Here is a 16,352-nt window from a genome sequence, read left to right as displayed (position 1 = left end):
ATTTAAGGCAGTTTTGAAATCTCTGCCAGTAGTATGTTGCAAAATCTGCGAGTTGTTTTTCTCCATTGACTCATTAATTCCACTTCTACAAATATAGCTGGTGGAACTGTTCACATATCCTTAAGCTTTTTGTGTAAGGATGTTTGTCATAATGAGGGAAACAACCCAAATGTAGAGAAATTACAGGATTAGTTCAGTAAATTATTAATAGATGTAAAATAATAGGTAGCTATTAAAAAGTACATATTAAAAAAAGGTCTTATCACCTGGAAAATGATCAACGTATATCATTACCGAAATGTGTGGGTCATAGAAATACTGTATATTAGGTTCCAGAATTTGTTAACGAATGAAAATGGCCTAAGTGACTGTATGTTTACATTGTGTGGTCAACTATTATTACTGCTAAATGAAGCAATTTTGTTTTCGTTTGTAATGTCCTACATTGTGACATTTTGTACAATGAACTTTATTCGAAAATGTGTAAAAGAATTGGGGAAAACGTGCTGTATTATCATTAAAGTGATCTTACAACATTTTCTGGTTTCAGGATCTTTTAAAATGTTTAATACCTAAGGAAAGACATAAATACATTGTGAAAAAGAAAGATATCCTAAAGGGTACTGTGTTATTTTTATTTAATGGTTTAGATCTCAGTTTCTTTAATATAACTGTAACAGTTGCTCGATGATTGAATTGATAAGGAAGAACAAATGGCAACTTTATGAGTATGTGTTTTTGCAAGTCTCAGTTCAAGACTTGGTATTAGTAACGCTTTTGATTATCTGAGGTGGGATCATCTGTAAGTGCTGACTGAATCTGGCTCACCAGTATGAAAGGAATTCATGAAATTCAAATACTTATATTTGTAACTGACCAATACAGTGAAAGCAAAGACTTTTGGTCCTAATTGGATATATTTTTGAGAAACTATAGACCGATATTATATTACTTTTAAAGGGTTGAAACAGATATCCCTACATTCACTTTTTTTTTAATAAGACAACTTGAAATGTTCAACTTTGATACAGTTAGGCAGATGCATAAGATTATTTTTATTTTCTGATAGGTCTCTTCTTTATGTTGTTTTCATTGTGAGAATTTTGTCTTGTCTCTATCATGCTTTTTTATGCTAGTGACAGCATGAAATAAAACTTTCTTTCTTCCTTTTCTCTTCTTTTTTTTTTGTGTGTGTGAATCAAGATCTCTCGCATGGAATATGTCCACTCAAAGAACTTGATATACAGAGATGTAAAGCCTGAGAACTTCTTAATAGGACGACCAGGAAACAAAACCCAGCAAGTTATTCATATTATAGATTTTGGTTTGGCAAAGGAATATATTGATCCAGAGACAAAGAAACACATACCATACAGAGAACACAAGAGCCTTACAGGAACAGCTAGATATATGAGCATAAACACACATTTAGGAAAAGGTATGTGTACCTTTCATAAGTACAGAAATTTGAATTAGTAACTATCCTAAGAGTGTGAGTTTTTATTTGTTATTATGGTTCAATTTTGGGGGAATTACAGTTGCTTCTATTGTAATTTCTTTATCACATCTGGCTAGAGTTTACTTTGATTTATATTTAATAAAATTCTTTTAAAGTAAGTTGCTCTAAAGTAAATGAATGACAGATCCTTACATTCACTCTTTTTTTAATATGACAACTTGAAATGTTCAACTTTGATACAGTTAGGCAGATGCGTAAGATTATTTTTATTAAAGAATATGAGAGAATTCTTAATTTTAACTGCATTTAATGTATGTGTGAAGATTTTTGATTGAGACTTTGGCTTTCTATACAGCCAGCCAAGGAGATGGTATCCTGCCCAATACATTGAATGCTGAGAGTACATACCTTAGTGGTTCTGTTTACAGTATAGAAATTGTATGACTTGAAACAAATTATTTAACTTTTTAAAGACGGTTCCTTATAAAATAATATCAACCTCACATAGTTTCTTACAGCTTCTCCCCCTCCCCCCACCCCACCAAGGATTCATTCCAGGAACATGTATTTCATTGATTTGTCACATCTCCCTAGTCTCTTTATCTGGAACGCTTCTTCACCTTTCTTTTTGGTTCATGACCTTCATATTTTTGTGGAGTATCTATAGGATATTTTATAGAATGTCTTCAATTTGAGTCTGTCTCATAGTTTCTTCATGATTATATTTGAGTGTGCCTCTGTAGCACAAAATCAGAAGTGATGTGTTGTCAGTGTATCATGTCAGGTGGTGTGTGATGTTAGTTGGTTGCATGTAGTTTTCATCCCTTGCTTAGTGTAGTCTCTGCTCAGCTATACTTAACAACTTTCCTATTTTCCCTTTGCCATTCAGAAGTATTTTGTAAATGAATTTGTGAGATTATGTAAATACAAGTATGTTGCTTCTCATCAAATTTTACCCACTAGATTTAGTTACCATCCATGGATGATTTTCTAATTCATCAGTCCTTATGTATTTATTGATAATCTAATGTAAGCAGAAGCTTTTTCTCTTTTTCCCATTTATTGAATAAAGTAAGTAAGGACTCATGGATTCTTACTGAAAGTAGTATAGTTCACTACTGTCATGTTGTTCCAGATTTGGCCATTGGTTGCCCAGTTCAGCTGGCTGCTCTGTCCTTTGGCTTATCCTCATGATTCTTTGAGAACTTTACTTTCTGGAGCTACAACTTGTTCCAGATTCATCTTATAGTTTCTCTGCTCTAACCCAGAAACAGACGTTTCTTCAAGTTTCCCTGGGTTCTTTTATTGGATAATGTTATACAGAAAGCAAGATCTGGGTACTGGGTATACTCATTGCTACTGGTGTGTTATTGCTTCTAGGCCCCTTCTGCAGTGGAACTACGAAATGCATATGTGTATGTGAAACACATGTCCACACATACATGTATTAATACCTATCTACTAAGAATCCTGAGTTGATTATGATACTTTTAAATTTCATTCTGAGACCACAAAGTAGTACCTCCATTTCCATATGTGTAATTCCCTTGTCTTTTCTCTCTATATGTCTTCCTTTGCCAATAATGAGAACTATGGCTACCGCTACTCTATTTTACTCATAGTTAGAAGCCTAGGATCCTCAGAATGTTGTTTCAGAATTGGTAACTAATAGCAGTATGTAAAGCAAGCTTACTAGAATTGACAGTATTTGTAATTCTTATTTTATTGAAAAGTTCATTTTTTAAAATAAAAAGTACATTGAGTAAAGTTAACAACATTTGAGTATATCATGTGTGATTTTTGACATATGTACACATGTGGGTAGCCCACAGCCCTGTCAGGATTTACATTATTATAATTCCTTATACTTCATTTGTGTTCTGTCCCCCACTTTCTCCAAAAGAAGCCACTGTTGTGATTTCTGTCACTATAGATTAGTTTTGCTGGTTCTGTTACTTCATATAAATGGGATCATCTGGCTTCTTTTGCTTACTATGAGATTAATGTTTGTTTTTCAAGTATCAGTAACTTTTTTTTAGAGGTTTCTTTTTGAGGCTCAGTAGTATTCCATTGCACAAATATACCACACAAATGGTTTATTTATTCTGATGTTGATGAACATTTTGATTATTAACAGTGTTTTACTATAAGGAATTTTTGAAAATCTTTCAGTGGGTGTATGTTTTGAGTTCTTTGGGTAAATACTTGAAATTGGAATTGCTATTGGGTTCTACGGTAGGTATCGTTTAACTTTATAAAAAACTGCCCATCGGTACCCCAAGGCATTCATACCATTTCCTGTTTCCACCAGTAACAAATGAGAGTTCAGTTTGTTTCAGTCTTGACGATATTTGGAGTTGTCCTTCTTTTTCATTCTAGCTGTTGTAGTGGATATGTGGTGGTAGTCTGTTTCTTCATGACTAATGATTCTGAGCTCTGCTTCTTGTGCTTATTGACCATTTGTGTATCTTCTTTTGTGATCTGTGTGTCATTTAATTGTTGATTTATAGGAATTCTTTATATATTCTGGATATAAATTCTTTCCCAGGTATATGTCCTGTGAATAGATTCTTCCAGTCTGCCGCTTACCTACTTATTTTCTTAGTGATGTTAGTAGTTAGCAAAAGTTGTAAATATTTGTGAAATCAGTTATCAGTTTTTTTGTTTCATGATCATTACTTTTTGAATCCTGAGGAATCTTTGTCCCCAGGAGATGAAGACATTTTATGTTTTCTTCTACAGTCTACAGTTAATTTCATATGGTGTGAATTAGGGGTTGAGGTTCTTTTTATGATACCATATTCTTTCCCATTGGGTTACCTCTTTGCCTTTCTAAAAAAAAATCAGTTCTAGGTTATGTTTGTAGTAGTTTATTCTGAAGTCTCAAACCGTGGTCAGTTTTCGTATCAGAGAAAGTCAGACTTTATTTTCTTTATTTCTTTAGTTTCCATCCCTGACATCTCACTCACAAGGAAAAATAGAAACATAAACCAATCAGCACTTACCCATCATCCCTGCTTAAATGTACCTTGTGGTATACAGTCACTTTTTCTTCAAGACCTTAGCAGTAATGTGACCCAGGCTTCAACTCCTGGTCATAGCTTCTTCTTCTCTGACCATTCTTTGGAGACTTACCTGCTCTCTATGGCATTCCCTGCTTCTTCCTCTCATTGGAACTAATAGCACTTGCTTACTGAAAGTGTGTTCCCTGACAGGCTCTTAATAGAAGAGCTGTGGTATTATTTCTCTTCAGCTGTCTAAAATCCCTGAAAAATATAAATCTGCCTTACTTTAAGAAAAGTAAGTTTCAAATATCTAAAATTAGTTGCATTCAGGCAGTGTTTTCTGGGGGAGTGCCTTTCGAAAGCAAACTTTGGTGACAGATTTAAAATAAGATTTCATAGATACACAACTTTCCGGATTGTGTCTTCTGTTAAAATCAGGCACACCTGTATTTATGCGAACAGTGTCTGTGAGAGATTTTCATTTCATGGTAGTTGTTAACAGGCTATTGCATAACAACTAACAAAGGTTCACCACCATTTTATTGTGAGATATGAAGTCACAACTTCCTTATGGCCCGATGTTTTTTTTATCCGAACAATGGCACATGTAACAGCATTCTATTTGTAGAAATGGCAAAGCGAATCTGATATGTTTGTCCCTGTTAGGAAAAGCTTTCAGAGCTTGGGAAATGGCATTTAACTATTACAGTAATCTTTTTACTCCTTTTTCAGCAAGAAAACAAACAAAATATTTCTTTGGCAAGTATTGCAAAGAACAAAGGCTTTAATCCTTACTTTCTCCTATTTACAAAAGCCTTGCTTCTTAATTTTTATGCAGTACTTGGGAAGTAGATGGGCAGAGAAAATTTGTTTCCCAGATTACATGATTTCCTGTTTTTTCAGAAATTGAGAGTAGGTTTAAGTCACATGAGTTTAAGTGCTGAAGAGTTAAAGCATTTTTATAAGTGAGATGACTGTGAACGTGGGCTTTTTAGTGATGTTTTGAGTTTAAAGCACTAGCTTTGTGAGGAGTCAGGAACAGATAGAAAAGGACAAGTAGTGAAAATGGGATCTTCTAGTAGTGATTTTAATTTGCTTATATATTTTTTTCCTTTTGGCTTTGCCTGGACTTTGGTGATTACTCTTTTAAGAGGAATTAAAGCCTTCTTATTCATTCTTTACTCTTGTGCATTCAAGGACTTTCTCCACACATGAGCATTTCAAAAGAGAGAATTTGGTCAGACCTTTGTGCACGTTTATAAGTATTTTTCCTTTGTGGAGATTGGTGCACTGTATCAGATTTAAAAAGGAAAAAGCTGGAATAGTGTAAAATCACAGTGTGGATTTTAACCTCTTTATTCCTGTGAGACATATATATAGATATATATATATATCTTCACTGCACAATTAATGTTAAGTAGGCAGATGTCTTTATTCACTGTGTACCTTCTTATACCTTCTTGAGTCACTGTTCAAGATGAAATCTTATAAAAGCTGTGTGTGACACGTGGATTTCTGTGGTCTTCTCTAGTGGAAGCCTTCTTTACTATTATGTTGAAATGTTATTTTAAAATTGTGTCTGCTTGAGTGTCTTATTTTTAATACTTTTTCAAGACTTTTGTTTTGTTTTGGTCAACTCCTTTGAGCCTCATTTTAAAGATTTTATTTATTTATTTGACAGAGAGAGATCACAAGTAGGCAGAGAGAGAAGAGGAAGCAGGCTCCCCAGTGAACAGAGAGCCCAGTGGGGGGGCTCGATCCCAGGACTCTGGGATCATGACCCGTGCCAGAGGCAGAGGCTTCAACCCACTGAGCCACCCAGGCACCCCTGAACCTCATTTTATAATCTTCCTTTGGATCACTCATTTTTCCTTTCATGACAAAACTGGTCTTGTTGAAGTCATTTGAAGTAAATACTGTGCATTTCTCTTTACTAAGTAGTAGTAGAATTGTTTTTTTTTTAAATTAATATTGAATATTCATGAACTAAGGGATTAGGATTTGAAGAATAAACTGCCAGTTGCTTTGTAAATGTTAATAAAAAAATCTGTGTTGCATTGAAGAATAACATTTCAAGCCTCTAAGTGGTAAGCTCTGTGAAGGGATCACAGAATTTATGATTTTACAAAAATGTCTTCTTTCTGTGCTGTCATCTGATGGTGTGTGATTCATATAATTTCTAGGTTAATTGCCCAAATTCCCGAGGACAGCTCTCAGGCTCCCAAACAGCTTCTTAGCAGTTGAAAAACATGTATTTACATTTTGTAATTACGTTTTAACAATTTAAAAATGAATTGCACAATTCCTTGCTTTCTTAAACAAAATACAATGAACATAATTTACATTTTCTGGATGACTCAGCTTTGTAAATTTTGTGTGATTACTATTATATGGTGATATCCTCAAGTTCAGTTAGGGAATGTTAGGATGTATGCCTTGATTTAAATAAGCTAAGAGAAAATGCATTTAAATAGTAGTGCTTTTTTTAAATGTAATTTTTTAGAGCATTTTTTTTTAAGAACAGTTTTTGATTCACAGCACTATTAGGCAGAAGATACAGAGATTTCCCTTATACTCCCTGCCCCAACACAGGCAGCACCCCCCCCCCCCGCCGCCTGTCAGCATCCCTCATCAGAGTAGTACATTAGGTACAAGTGATGAGCCTACCCTGATGTGTCATTAGCCTCTGTGGAGTCTGTAGTTTACTCTTGGTCTTGCACATTCTATGACTTGCACAGTCTGTCCCATGGGTTTGGATACATTTATAATGACGTGTATGAACCATTATAGTATTATACGGGAGAGTTTCACTTCCCTAGGCATCCTCTATGCCCCACCTACTCATCCCTCGCTTCCCACCTCCCACCCTCCAAACTCTTGGCAGCCACATCTTTTTGTTGTCCTCATAGTTTTGCTTTTCCCAATACCATGTAATTTGAAATAAGCAATATGTAACCTTTTTAGACTGACTTCTTTTACTTGGTTATATGCATTTAAGGTTTCTCCGTGGTTTTCCATGACTTGATAGCTCATTTATTTTTAATGCTGAGCACCATTCCGTTGTCTGGATGTACCACAGTTCATTCACCAATTCACCTACTCCAGGGCATCTTGGTTGCCTCCAGGTTTTGGCAGTTATGAATAAAGCCGCTATAAACATCCATGTGCAGGTTTTTGTGGGACCTAAGTTTTCATCTCCTTTGGGTAAATACCAAGGGCAGTGCTAGATCATATGTTAAAAGTGTGTTGTAAGAAGCCCTCAGACCCCAGCAGCATGTCTGAAAGTTCAGCTTAAATTCTGATACTGTCTACTTGGAGATAGCATCAGATCACAAGATTAAGGATTACATCCTACAAGACCACTCACCAACCACTGCTTCTGATAAAACTTGCAAACTCTAGGGTGTTACCTGTGCTTCTGACTGACCATGGACAGATTAGAGGCTCCAGCTACCTCCTCCTTAAGTTCAAGTTTCTTTGTTAGAGTGGTTTTGTAGACTCAGGGAAGCACTTACTTAGGTTTATGATTTTATTACAGGACATGATAAAGGATACAAATCAACAGTCAGATGTAGGATAGGAGCCTAAACAAAGGAACTTCTGTCCTTGTGCAGCTTGGGTCCTGGCTTGGTGACACATGTAGGTGTTCTGGATCCCCAAGTGTGGAAGCTCTCCCAAAAGGGCCAGAAAGCTGTCCTTTTGGGATTTTATGGGGACTTCATTACATAGTCATGATTGACTAATGCATTGGCCATTGGCTAGTTTAACCTCCAGCCCCTTTTCCCTCCCTGAAGGTTGGGGGCTGGGACTGAAAGTCCCAACCCTCTAATCATAAGGTTGATCTCCCTGGCAATCAGCCCGTGATCTAGGGTTCAAGATTCACCTTCATTAGTTACCAAACACCCATTTCATCTTTATGGCTCTGAAGTGTTTTCACGAAATGTGGCTAAAGACCTAATATATCTTGAGATATATATTCTGGTCATCTGAATGACCAAATATATATTTCTTTTCTTTCTTTTTGTTTTTTTTTTTTTTTAAAGATTTTATTTATTTGACAGAGAGATCACAGATAGGCAGAGAGGCAGGCAGAGAGAGAGGAGGAAGCAAGCTCCCTGCTGAGCAGAGAGCCTGATGCGGGGCTTGATCCCAGGACCCTGAGATCATGACCTGAGACAAAGGCAGAGTCTTTTACCCATGAAGCCACCCAGGTGCCCCCAAATATATATTTCTTATAAATCATTATGTGGCAATAGTTTTATCTCGTTTTAATTTGAGTTCTCTGATGACATAGGGTGTGTAGCACCTTTTCTTATGTGTCGATTGCTGTAGGTTTACAGTCTGAGAGTAGTTATTTTTTAAAAGGCTTTTATTGGTATTTAAATGTCTCATAGCATACTGTTTGTTATCATGTGTAGTACTGTTGTTGGCAGTACTTCACTCTTCTCGGTTTTTGGTTTGCTTCTCCTGATAAATTTATTGGATTTTATCTAAATTAAGAGAACTGGATTTCAAGAGCACTTCTTTAGTAATCAGGTGAATGCATGTGCTGGGTTCCATCACTCTGAAACCTTTTTTTTTCTTTATGCATTCTGGTTATTGCAACATTGGGTATCTGGATTGGTAGCTGTTGCTGCACATTGTCTTGCATAATTGTGCCCTTTCTTTTGCTAAATAGGTTTGTGTTTTCATTTAACAAAAACCATGTTAATTATGTAATTTTGGAACATGTAAACAAGCTCAGTGAATTTTGAAGAAGAGTTTTTTTTGCAGGGGGCGCTGTTAGGGAAAAATAATTTTCAACATTTTAGAAGGAAATATAAAGTGAAACCTTTGCTTGTAGTAATTTTTTTGTTGTTGTTTATATATAAAGAATGGTTTAAATTTTCTTCAGTGAGAGGTTTTTTTTTTTTTTATTTTTTTTGAGCTCTCTTGTCTTGCCTGTATTTAGTATTAACTAACATGTCTTTTGGCCTCATTGTTTTTCATTTTTGTAGGAAAATGCAGTAATGAGGGTTTTTTTTTGCAAATACTTATGTATATATTAGAAGGTTTCCTGCTTGTAAGCATTTGATCTATTTTTTCTTTGACAGAGGTAAATTTGAGTTAATAAGGAAGGGAGTATTTTTCTGTTGCTGAAAATTAAGTTGAAATTAAGTCAAAATAGAAATAGTTCTGGGCGCCTGGGTGGCTCAGTGGGTTAAGCCGCTGCCTTCGGCTCAGGTCATGATCTCAGGGTCCTGGGATCGAGTCCCGCATCGGGCTCTCTGCTCAGCAGGGAGCCTGCTTCCTCCTCTCTCTCTCTGCCTGCCTCTCTGCCTACTTGTGATCTCTCTCTGTAAAATAAATAAAAAAAATCTAAAAAAAAAAAAAAAAAAAAAGAAATAGTTCTAAGCATGTGAGAAATAAAAGTAGTTTAAAAAGAGGAAAATAATGTTCAGTTAAAGAGTAGGACTTTTAAGTAGAAAAGCATTGCAGAAGATGTACAGTAAATGTTTGATTAATTGGTTCTACTTTGCCTTTGCTTTCTGAAAAAAGTGCAGATGTGGTTTAGAATTCTGCCTTTCTCTTGTAGGTACATAGTATTAGGCTTCTCTCTTAGCCTTTCTGAGCCTTTGTTTTCTTATTTGGGATTACTGCTGCTTTAAGTGTAGGTAGAATTTTAAACAGTCATCACACATTGTCACATCACATACTGTCACACAGTATCACACATTGACCCATAGTAGGCTCTCAGTATGTGCTGATTCTGTGTATTTTGTGTGATACATATATTCTTAAATAGCAAAATTTTAATTGACTCTTTACATAACTTTTAAACTTATTGGAAAACTTACTTTAGAAGATTCTTTAATGATACCTGTTGTAAAGTAAATCATCACTTTCTCATTTCTTCGTTGCTCATAGTAAGGGTTCCTATAATGAGGATTCTTGGCTTCCAGGGAAATATCCATTTTCAAACAGGCCTTTGTAGTTAAGTGCTTTATAAAATGTGAACAGGGCCTAATAAGGGCCATATTACCTTTGGGAAATTTTTTTTTACCCCTATGAAACAGATCTGTTAAAGACCTGAGAAGGTATTCTTTAGTTACTGTGTTTGACTTCTGTTACTCACTACATGGTGAAATTTACTTCCAGATTTGTCAGTTGAGGAAAGAAGACAAAGAAAAGAATTATGAGGGTAAGGAACATTTCAGGCTGAGTTACAGAAGAGGTTTATTATATTAGGTTATATTTATGACTTGAAGTTTTAAATACTGTGTAGGTTTTGAGACTAATACTGCTTTCTGAGACTGTCATATAGGCAAGATTACCTTATGATCAGGGCTTGTTGGCACTCTGGTAACTAAGGCCCCACACCTTGAATTTAAAGGGAAATTGCCTTTTATACTGTGTTCCTCTCCTTAACAAAGAATGCTACTTGGGAGGGGTCAGTATTTGCAAATCATTCAGTCTTTTAAAATTATCTTTACAGTATTTCATATGCTTCTTATTTCATATTTCATATGTATTTCATATGGTACTGCTTTTTAAATCTGTTTTCCAGTTGTTGATTGCTTTCATAGAAATACAATTTATTTTTATATATTCAACTTGTATTCTGTAACCTTGCTAAAACTCATGTACTAGTTCTAATAGGTTTTTTTGGTGGGGGGGGGGATTACTTTGGATTTTCCACCTATATAGTCATATGGCCTGCAGAAAAAACTAGTTTCACTTCTTTATTTCCAATCTGAATACCTTTTAATTTTTTCTTTCTTTCTTTTTTTTTTTGTTGTTTTTTGTTGGTACTAACAAGGCTTCTAGCATAAACACTGAATAGATAATGTGAAAGTGAACATCCTTGTTTGTTCTTGATTGTAGGAGTAAGAATTATGGCCATGCAAGAATTATGTTACAGATTTTTCATAGAAGTCCCTTGTCAGAATGAAGTTTTTTTCCTATTGCTTATTTAATGAGTTTTAATATCATAAATGCATGTTATGTTTTATTAGGTACTTTTTCTGTATCTTTTGAGGTGATCATATGATTTATATATTTTATTGGCATGGTGAATGACATAGTTGGTTTTTGAAAGTTAAACCAACCTTAAATTCATGGGATGAACTAGTCATCGTGTATTAACTTTTGAAGGATTTTGCGACTGTATTGATGAGAGACATTTCCTGTATTTTCCTTTGCTTGTAAAATGCCTTTGACTGGTAACATCATTAATGAAAAGAGTTTGGAAAGATGCCCTTCTGCTTCCTGAAAGAGTTTGTGTAGAGCTAGTATTATTCCGTAACTGGTTTTTTATTTATTTTTTATTTATTTTTTTAAAGATTTTATTTATTTATTTGACAGAGAGAGAGAGATCACAGTAGGAGAGAGGAAGGGAAGAGATCACAGAGAGAGGAAGGGAAGCAGGCCCCCTGCTGAGCAGAGAGCCCGATGTGGGACTCGATCCCAGGACCCTGAGATCATGACCCGAGCCGAAGGCAGCGGCTTAACCCACTGAGCCACCCAGGCGCCCCTATTCCGTAACTGTTTAATAGAATTCAGCAGTGATGCCATCTGGGCCTTTGGTTATATTTTGGGAAGATTTTAGATTATAAATTAAATTTCTTTAATTGGCGTAGAACTGTTCACATCTTTGTAATTTATCTTTTAAGACATTTGTTTATTCGAGTTGTTGAATTTACTGGCATGATATTTGTTCATAATACTCTTTTACCATTCTTTTGATATCTGTAGGATCTGTCCTGGTGCCTCCTGGTTGCTCCTGATGCTAGTAATTTGTGTTTTCTGTCTTCCAGCCTAGTGATACAGTCTTACTGAGTTTTTCATGTAACCAGCTTTTGACTTTGTGGTTTTCTCAATTGATTATCTTTTTTGTCATCATTGGTTTCCTCACTTATCTTTACTCTTCCCTTTCGTCTTATATTTGGTGGTATTTATTGGCCTAGACATAGATAAATGGGTCACATTACAGAGTCCTGAAATGGACCCCTACTCAAATCTCAATTGGTTTTTGAGAAGGGTTCAAAGTTAAATCAAGGGTGGAGAGCATAATATTTAAAGAAACTATATGATAATAACGAGGTATCGGTATTGAAGAAAATGAGTTTAAACCCTTATCCTACATGGAGCAAAAAGAAAAATTATCTCAAATGAATCCTAGATTTAAATTTAAGAACCCACATGGTAGAATTTCTTAAAGAAAAAGTAGAAAATCTTTGCAACCTTAGACTAGTCAGAGATTTTCAGATAGGACATAAAAAAGCATAAGCAAACAATAAAACCCTGTTAAGTTGGGCTTCATCAAAATGTGAACTTCTGTTCTTTGAAAGATACTGTTAAGAAAACAAAGCAAGCTACATGTTTGCAAAACTTACATCTGATAATTACTTACATCCAGAATACACAAACAACCCTTACAACTTTTTAGCAAGAGACATAGTATAGTTTTAAAAAATGAGTAAAACGTCACAAAATGATGTTTGAATAAGTAGTAACACAGTTGAAACAGTGTTCAAAAATATCAGTCACTGGTGAAATTCAAATTAAATCGCAGTGAGCTAACACCTCACAGCCACTAGCAGGGCTGAAGTATAAAAGAGTGACCATGCTAAATGGGGAATGGGCAATACACCAACCAGTACGTGAGTTTTAGCAAGGTTGCTGGATACAAGTTCGATGTATAATTGAATTCTCAGATGTTGCTGGTGGAGATAGAAAATGACACAATCCCTTTGGAAAACAGTGTAGAAGTATCTTAAAAAGCAAAATCTACAGTTTCCATATGAAGTAGTAATCCTCCTCCTAAAACTTTACACAGGAGAAATGGAAACATATGTCCACACAAAGACACTCATACAAGAATGTTCGTAAAAGCTTTATTCACAATAGCCCCAAACTGGAAGTTACTCATGACCTGGCAACTGGTGAATATATAAGTATATTGTAGCATACTACTCAGGAATAAAAAGTAATGAACTACCAATGTACACAACAACATAAAAAGATTATGTTGAGTGAATGAATTTGGACCCAAGGGTCCATGTTATACGATGCTTTTCATATGAAACTCTATAAAAAAATCAGATTTAATGTAGCCTGACAGAAAGCAGATAAGTGGTTGTTTTGAGGCCAGAGGAGGGGAGGATAGCTGGCAATGGGCATAAGGAAACTTTTTGGAGTGTTGGAAATAGTTGTCGATTGTGGTGGTACTAAGGTGTACATTGTTAACATTTTTCAAGCTGTACCCTTACAAAGGATGTATTTTATTATGTGTAAAGTATACGTCAATGAAAAGAGTTTCTTTTTTTTAGTGTTTATCACTTTAGTGCTGTATTTCAGAATCATCTGTTAAGCTTTTTAAAATGCGTGTTCTTCTAGGTCATGTCATACTCAAGGAATCAGTCACTCATTTGAGGCATTTAAAAGTTTCAGAGGTGATTCTGATTCTCAGTGGGAGTTCAGAAATATGTATATTTTTTTCTTTGCATGACTCTTTATTCCTGAGGGTCCCAGGATCTAATATGGTCAAATTGTATATGTAAAACATTACTCATCTTTCTCATATTATTCACATCCCCACTTTTTAAAAAATGGCTTTAAGAAGACCTTGAGTCTATTTTATTTATTTTGAAAGTTTTCTGTTTTTAATAGCATATGCTTACATTGTTATGATAGAAAATTGAAGCAGAAGAGAAAAATTTGCCATTATGCTGCAGTTTGAATATATGAAATGAGAAGGTGGAATGTCCTGTCTAATCCTCCAATCTCATAACCCTAATTACTAACAATGTGATGCATTTTCTTCTGGATATCTTTGTTTCCTTGTAGGAAAGGGACACATATCTAGTATGATGTGTTTTCAGATGTTCATTTTTCTATTTAAGTAGTCTGTGTTGAGTGCCTTCTCTGTGGCAGCAATTATACTTGGTCCTGAGGATAATGAGCCAAGTGACATCTGCTGTCCTGTAATCTGCCGTCTGGTGGGAGGAGAGATAAAGACTAGATAATAATTACACACACACACACACACACACACACACACACACACACTGTAGCAAGTGTTATAGAAGACTGTTGTGGAATGAGATTAAATAGTAGAAATTAAAACCGTTTCTGTCCTGTTCACGCTAGTTCAGAGCCAAGCTTTGAAAAGTTTGCTTTTTCAAAAGCATTCAGTACTGCTTAGGTAGCATGATGATGACTCATTTGGATAAAACATCTTACACATTTATAATTAAAGTACTATTTTTTCCTCTTATTGTTAGAGTTTTTGTATTATTTTAAAATAGTAAGGAATCTTAAGCATTTAACTTCAGTGACAAAAAAATTGGAAAAAAATTTTCACTTAGCAAATATAAGTATCTTTTCGAGTCTTCCTTTGTGATTGTCACTCAGTTAGGTGCTGTGCAACATTTTGTTACTAAAACAGCACTAGCAATTTGAAAATGGCAGTTTGTTCTAGCAGCTTTTTTTTTGGTGGTGGCAGAGGGGGTTATTAATGTTGGGATGGGTCAAATACAAGTGTTTTAAAGAATATATTACATAAAATCTAATTGCATTTAATATTAATAGAGAGTATATAGGATGGATGTTTTGTGCTCATATAAGCTCAGGAGATTCAGAGTTAAATGAAGTGAATCATTTTTATCTCTGGGTTTTTTTTTTTAAACCTTTAATATGTTATATCCTGTGTCTTCACGATGGAGCTATGGTACACAGTGAATCTGTATTTGATCATGGAACCTTTCTGACTTGCTTTATACTTCTGTGGATAGATATATAAAGAGAGCAATGAGTGCCCAGTGGAATCTTAAAAAAACCAACCAAACAAAAAGACCCCCCAAAATGTAGCGGCATATTTTAATGATGCACAGTAATTTTAATGTTAAAAACATTGTTTAACTGGTCATGATTCGTTGCTTGTAAGCACTAGATAGTTTATGTTTATATACTGAACTTTGGGAATTAATGTATATGTAACAAAAGAGTCAGTTCTCCATTCTTAAATCCTTAACTGGGAGAGCAAAGTGAAATTGATGTTTCTCTTATATTTCAGAACAAAGTAGAAGAGATGACTTAGAAGCTTTAGGTCATATGTTCATGTATTTTCTGAGAGGCAGTCTTCCTTGGCAAGGTTTAAAGGTAATTGTTTTTGTGTTTCCTTTTGAATTTCATAAATTGTTAATATGTCAGGGGTCTTTCTTCCAAATAGTTAATTTTAACATCACCAGCTTCTCAGGACTTTTTTTCTTTTCTGTTTTAGGCTGATACATTAAAAGAGAGGTATCAGAAAATTGGAGATACAAAACGAGCCACACCGATAGAAGTGTTATGTGAAAATTTTCCAGGTAATGAATAACATGTGCTTATACACAGAAAACCACAGCAGTTAACTTCCATTGCTCAACTTTGTAATGACTGGTTTTTATGCTTAGAAGAAACGAGTTCAAAGTATGATTTAAAAGATGTCAGCCTTTGATGCATAGACCACAGGGACAGTTCGTATATTTGCTCTGTTCAGATGGAATTAATAGAAGAAAATCCCATTTTTTGATAGTGTTGATAGTGATATCAGCTAAAATACCAATGACATACTTCTAATAAGTTAAAATACTTGCTGAGATATGCAGCTGTAAAGTTTTGGTGCATACTGTTAGTCATTTGAGTCTCATTGTCAGACTCAAAAAAGGTGTGTGATACATGATTTAGTTTTCAAAGTACATTAAGATCTTACAAACCTTAGTACTGGCAGGCTAATGTTACATTGGGGAGCTTTATAAAAATAGTTTTACTTCCATGCAGAGTTTTGGCAACTCAGATTAAGCCAACAAAAATTTTCTTGATTCCTAAATCAGTTAAGGAGTAAGAATAATGTGTTGCTAATGATG

The 16,352-nt window shown here is 34.9% G+C and overlaps 1 protein-coding gene across 5 annotated transcripts in view; it reads left to right on the top strand.

The window, feature by feature from the left end:
• The window catches only part of CSNK1G3 (casein kinase 1 gamma 3), a 115,219-nt gene that overhangs the window by 68,920 nt on the left and 29,947 nt on the right, over positions 1 to 16,352 (top strand). For all 5 annotated transcript variants that reach the window (XM_059418422.1, XM_059418418.1, XM_059418420.1 and 2 more), the window contains exons 6-8: positions 1,204 to 1,438; positions 15,521 to 15,606; positions 15,728 to 15,812. In XM_059418422.1, coding sequence (XP_059274405.1) covers positions 1,204 to 1,438; positions 15,521 to 15,606; positions 15,728 to 15,812 — 406 coding nt within the window. The remainder of the gene's footprint in view (positions 1 to 1,203; positions 1,439 to 15,520; positions 15,607 to 15,727; positions 15,813 to 16,352) is intronic.

The sequence above is a fragment of the Mustela nigripes genome, chromosome 12, assembly GCF_022355385.1.
Source record: "Mustela nigripes isolate SB6536 chromosome 12, MUSNIG.SB6536, whole genome shotgun sequence".
NCBI lineage: Eukaryota > Metazoa > Chordata > Mammalia > Carnivora > Mustelidae > Mustela > Mustela nigripes.
The sequence above is the reverse complement of the archived record's forward strand: the minus strand, read 5'-3'. Positions and strand labels throughout refer to the sequence as shown.